This window comes from Microtus oregoni, unplaced genomic scaffold, assembly GCF_018167655.1.
Source record: "Microtus oregoni isolate MIOR12 unplaced genomic scaffold, Mior012 000226F_ref0000253, whole genome shotgun sequence".
Taxonomy (NCBI): Eukaryota; Metazoa; Chordata; class Mammalia; order Rodentia; family Cricetidae; genus Microtus; species Microtus oregoni.
In genome coordinates, this window is record NW_024544893.1 from 171,828 (window position 1) to 177,827 (window position 6,000).

At 49.4% G+C, this 6,000-nt stretch overlaps 1 protein-coding gene across 1 annotated transcript in view; it reads right to left on the reverse strand.

The window, feature by feature from the left end:
* Positions 1-2,513, reverse strand: part of Ccdc33 (coiled-coil domain containing 33) — a 98,350-nt gene extending 95,837 nt beyond the window's left edge. Inside the window, 4 exon segments of the mRNA XM_041647752.1 lie at positions 855-919; positions 922-952; positions 1,036-1,364; positions 2,204-2,513. Coding sequence (XP_041503686.1) covers positions 855-919; positions 922-952; positions 1,036-1,364; positions 2,204-2,513 — 735 coding nt within the window.
* Positions 2,514-6,000: the final 3,487 nt, after the last annotated feature.

Here is a 6,000-nt window from a genome sequence, read left to right on the forward strand (position 1 = left end):
CAAGAACAGCTGTTCCTGGGTCCCTGTCACATGCTTCCTGCTTATTTTACCTAAACTCCCCTCTTTACAGACCCCCCCCCTCGTGTGCCCCCCTTTTTGCCTTCAGAATTGAATACCCACCTCTGCTCTCTGAGTTTCAGTTCCTCCCACATCTTCCCCAATTGGGCTTCTCCACAACACAGTCTACCTCCTGGGCCTACTCAGTGCTGGCCTAGATTGTGCTCGAGAGACGGGAGCAAGAAAGAGAAAGAGATAGAGGCAGAGACAGACAGACACACAGACAGAGGGAGAGAGAGCAGGAGGACTATGCCTTTGGAGTATCTTCAGTTAGTCCCTCTGCCAGCTGAACTATTCCCTTCTCTTTGCTAGCTTATCCTGGAACCTTCTCCCCTAAGCCTCAAATTGCTACCCCTACACCTCACCCACCTTGTGTGGATCCAACACAGCCAAATATGGGATGGAGGAGTAAATAGATACACGAGGAGAAGGAACAGACTCCTTCCAAAGGACACACCTGAGAATGCCTTTTCTGGCCCTACACTTCCTCTTTAGAGCCGTCCTGCCAGCCTTGAGCACCACGGGCGGGCAACACCCATATTGTATCCAACCGTATTGTATCTAGTGACACTCTGTGCTTAGGGGCTGACCTAGCCATGGATGCCACACGCTACTGCATTCCGAGAGTCCCAATAAATGTTGAAATTTAGTGGAATACAGAATCCTGGGTGTGTTTCCTCCACCTGTGAAATGAACCACTGCTTGCTTGCTCTGTGGATTCTCTTCTGGGCATGACGCCTGGATGCAGAACTTGGCCACAGTGGGAGACCTTCCACAAAAGGGCTAGCCCCCCTCGCCTGAGCCTGATGCCTCCAGGGTCCTGGTTCCCAGCTAAGCCCTTCCTGGTCACTATTGGAGCTGGATTAGCCTTGTCACTCACGACCTCCCTGGAAGTCTGCTGAGGATGTAGGAGATTGAGGTCGGGGATTGTATGGCTGTAGACAGCTGTGTCCTGAGCAGGTACCCAAGTGTACCCACCTGTAGTTCTGGTTGGCTGGGCTCCATGAGGCGGCTTGAGACAGAGGACCTAGGGGCTCGGTGCGCGTGGAAGGCGACACTGTAGGTCAGGCCTCCACAATGGCGGGCTGTGGGGTCCTCACTAGCTCGGAGAAGAGCCAGGTTGCCACAGTAGCGGTACAGGTCCTCGTGCTCCTGGGCTGTGAGGTTCATTCGGGGCTTATCTGGTCGTGGGTAGATTGGGAAGATAGCCTCACCCACCCTCTGGGCTACCTGTCCTGAGGGTCCATCCAGCCTCAGTGCCTCTACACGCAGATGTGTGTCATTCTGCCCATCATTCTTGCAGAATCCTGGGTGGAGAACATGGGGTCAGATATGGTCTCCAGGGTCTCTGTCCTTCTACCAGGGAGGAAGAAGGACATCCAGGGCCCTGGGGCAAATTTTGAGCCGAACTCAAGTGTGCTTGGCTAAGATTTCTCTTATGGGCAGCCCCTCTCAGGCTTCACCCAAGGCTCCTTCCCTTTTCCCATGCCTCGTGTGAGCCCACCAGAGTGAAGAAGGAAAGGCTTACACCTATGGGAACCATTCTGAGTCCTGACACCACTCTGGACCAGGGAAGAGTTTGGCCAGTGCCTGATTTCTAGCCAACCATAGTCTACTTCCACCAGGAAGCCTGCCTGGGTAGCTCTCATTCTAAGTCTGGATCTTCTAAATCACTTAGCCATTTTTGACTTAAGATTTTTGCCTCTTTGTACCCAGTCTGGAAGGCCCCAGAAGGCAAGACCAGGGTCTCCTATACATCCAGGTCTGTCCATTCTCCATTCCTATAACCAGCGGGTGCTTAGGGGACTTCTAGCATTATTCCATATAATGTTCACTGCTTACGACTGGCTCTAAACATGCTTTGGGCTTGCTTCTTTTGAATTCATACATCCCCTTTAGTTCTTCTTCACCCCTGCCCCCTGTGAGAACAGTGTCAGCACCCCCATGTTACAATGAAGGAAGCAGGGACTTGTACAGGGCCAGCATTTGTCCAAGGTCACACAGTCACATAGGCAGAGCTTGGGCGTCTGTCTAGAACTCTGCCCATGGCTCTCCCAGTTCCCTTTGATTTCTCAGGGCTCTGACGAAGTCTAGGGCAGAAGTCCCAAGGACCCTCCTTCCCCACAACCCCGACTCCTCTTTGTACCTTTGGGCAAAGTAAAGACAAATCTGTTCCTGGTGAAGGTGAGGCTCTGTTCAGGATCCTGCTGCTCAATGACCTCAGTGACAGCAGAGCAGGCTGGGACGGGGTCCCCATCATTGACTCGCAATTGTACTCCAGCCCCAGAGCCTGCCTGCAGTGGATTCTCAGCTGACATCCTCAGGGCATATCTGCCCTCCTCATTAAATACCACACTCAAGACCTCAAACTCCAGGTCCAGTGTCATCTCTTCTGCCTTTAGCCTTGGGCTCGGCAGCGATGCAGGCAGATGGCGATCAGAACCTCTGAAGGCCATGGCTTCTCCAAGCCGAGCTCTGTCCTCTCCTGCTCACAGTTCCATCCCAGTGTGGAGCAGACAGATTGGGCATTTGGGGCCACACCTCACCCTTCTCTGTTTGTTTGAGAAGGATCCAGGCAACAAGCCAGGAAACCGAGTCTGAACTGGGGAACAAAAGTAGCAATTCATTCTTCCTATTTAGTGTTTGATCTTTGAGCAAATATTTATTGAGAGCCTACTGTATGTGAGGTGCTATTTTCAGCATTTTGAACATAGCAGCGAACCAAACACACATTCCTGACCCCCTCCCCCCAAAACCTGTCTTCTAGTGAAGGCAGTAGGTAGAGAAGACAAAGATAAACATGAATTATGGAGACAAACGACCAGGGCTAGCTCAGTCAGTTAATTACTTGCTGTACATGCATGAGAACCTAGGTTTGATTCCCAGAACCCATGTAAGCTGGGAATGGAGGCTCATGTTTATCATCTCAGCGCTGGGAAGGTCTAGTTAGGTAGATTCCTGGAGCCGGCCTGTCACTCTAGAAGAATCAGTGAGCTCCTGGCTCAAAAAAGTAAAAGGTTCCTGAGGAATAATGCCCAAGGTTTATGGCTGGCTTCTACATGTGTGCCTGTATGTACATGTGTGCTCATAAACATATACATTCTTACACCTATACACAGTCTATGTACAAATGTACGCCTGCATGCGTGTGCGCACACGCACACACACAAAACCTCAAGTTCTTAAGTATGCAAAAAGATGATATTTTCTATGCAGTCTATAAAACATGAGGGGCACGCGGTAGTCAGAACTTTCTATTTCTTGGGTGTCTATTTCAGTGGACTGGGAGAGGCCTCCAGGGCAGGGAAATGTGTCTATCAGTATGTGTTTCTTCAGCCAGCTTACTTAATTAAGACACACGGCTTCACTTTACAGAGAGAACTTGGTCTTTCACACCAAGGTAGTCAGCCAGGGATCTCTTCTCCCTGGTCCTGGGTTTAATTGCAGCCAGAGGATCTTAGACAGTCCTCAATAAAAACTAAGTTTACTGACATCACCACTATCTTACCACTGTCACCATGACCATTACCTTCACCACCACCATCATCACCACAACTATTACCACTATCATCACCACCACCATCAGCACCACCACCACAACCATCACCACCACCACCATCACCACCACAACCATCCTCACCACCACCATCAGCACCACCACCACAACCATCACTATCAACACAACCATAATCACCACCATAGTCATTATATTATTATTGGATTAATACTGAATAATTATATAATTATCAAATATTGTTGGATTCTCATTATCCAATAATATTAGTATCACTACCATTAGCCATACTTTCTACTGAACAGTTTCTGGGCATTAGACATTCTTGTGGATCTATAAGGTGACACAACTATTTCCTGTTTTCTAGATTGAGAATATGAGACTGAAAGAATGTCCAGACACTTGTCCCAGATCAAATGGCCAGTGGGAATTGAGGTCTGGACCCAAGAAGTGCAGTCTAGCTACATATGTGATGCCTCTCCTGGGGAAATTCAGTCGCCTGAAGCTACAGAAGGACAGTTTTGAGTCTGTAGAGCATGCTTATGATGAGCATGGTTTACATTCACAGCGGTTCACCTGCAGTTAGCCATGTCAGCTGAGGTCATTTCCTGAAGGAAAGACACTGTTCTGAAGATGGCTGCAGGCAAGTGCAGCTAAGGGTCCCAGCAGCTGTGGGCTTCCTTTACAACTGTCCCCAAGGCGACACCAAGGGAGAGCTCCAGTGACCTAGCGTGTAGGTGACATTCAGTAGATCCCTTCTCTCTGGATGTTGGTGCCCCTTCTGTGTGACGGGCAGCAGTGGGATAGGTGAGCCATCCTGTAGCTCTAACAGTTGGGAACTCTGTCAGTCACACAGGGAAAAGGGCACAGAACAGCTGTTTTGGGGAGATGGTGGGTGGCAGAGGCTGCCTGAGAATCCTCATGCGGCCAGTTATGGACTGCAGACTGAACTTGTTTCTGCCAGGCCTGTCCTAAAATGAAATGGTTTGGTACAAACAGCTCTCTTCCCTCCTATGTTTGAAGTCACTCCCAGCGTCGTCAAAGATGAGAGGCCATCTTGCCTGCCCCAAGGCTCTGTGACCTCAGCACACTGCAACCCGGCCCGCTGCTCCGGCAGACAGGGCTTGTGTGCGCAATTGTGTCTTTCTAGTCGGTTCTCCCAGTCCCTTCAGCACTGCCATCCTCCCTGCTGCCCCCTCCATCTGTTCACACAGCCTTTGGGGTGGCTTGTTGGCTTCAGCATGCATTTAGGACCCTCCACTGTCTGGCATCCCGCCGCTTTCCAAGTATCCCCTTCCCACTCTGCCTCCAGGGTAGGCTCACTCGTGTGTGTGTGTGTGTGTGTGTGTGTGTGTGTGTGTGTGTGTACATACGGGATACACATGTACTTGAAACAAACAAACAAACAAACAAACAGAAACTCGGTTGACAGGATGGCTCAGTGGGCAAAGGCACTGTCTGCCAAAATGACAATATGAGTTTGATCCCTGAGACATACGTGGCAGAAGAGAACCAACTCCCAAAAAACTGTCCTCTGACTTCCACATGAGCTCTGTGGAACAAACGTTCACTCACACACACAATAAATAGACAGACAAGCAGACAAAATAAAATTTCTTAAAGTAAATAACAATAAAAGTCACAGATCTGGGGATGTAAGCTCAGTTACTAGGATTCTTGCCTGGCACACACCAAAGCCTTAGGTTTGAGTTCAGCATCACATAAAGATGAGTGTAATACAAGAGGTAGAGGGATCCAGGTGGTCTAGGTGCACACCTTTAATCCTAGCTCTCAGGACGCAGAGGCAGGTGAATCTGAGTTCGAGGTCAGCTTGGTCTACAGAGTGAGTTTCAGGGCTGTTACACAGAGAAATCCTGTTTCGGGGGTGAGGGGAGGTAGAGGCAGGAAGATTAGAAGTTCAAGGTCATTCTTAACTACATATCACGTTTGAGGTCAGCCTGGGCTACATAAAGAAAAAAAGCAACAACAAAACATCAATGATTTTTAAAATTACTTAGATAGATATAAACAGACAGATAATGTTTTTAAAAGTATATTTCAGGAGTATGTTCTCTTTGCTGTGTTATCAAATTCTAGAACTCGTTATCTGGTAAAACAGAAACTGTCTCCCATTAAAAAGCAGCTCCCTGGCAACCTTGCCTTCTATTCCTGGGTCTGAACACCCATTGGCCAGGCCCACTCCAGGTGCTCCTATGAAGGAGGCCTCACAACGCTGTCCTTTCAGACCAGCTCACTTCCCCGTGAGCAGGAGAGCATCCTGGGAAGATTCAGGTTGCACCAGGCCAGGTCCATCCTGCACCTGCGCACTGCCCCTCCCCTGCCTTTGCTGGTGTTGTTCTTCTGCCCACACTGCCCAGGTCCTTCTGAAGCAAGACTGCTCCTCCTGCAGCCTGAGGAAACTTTCCCTT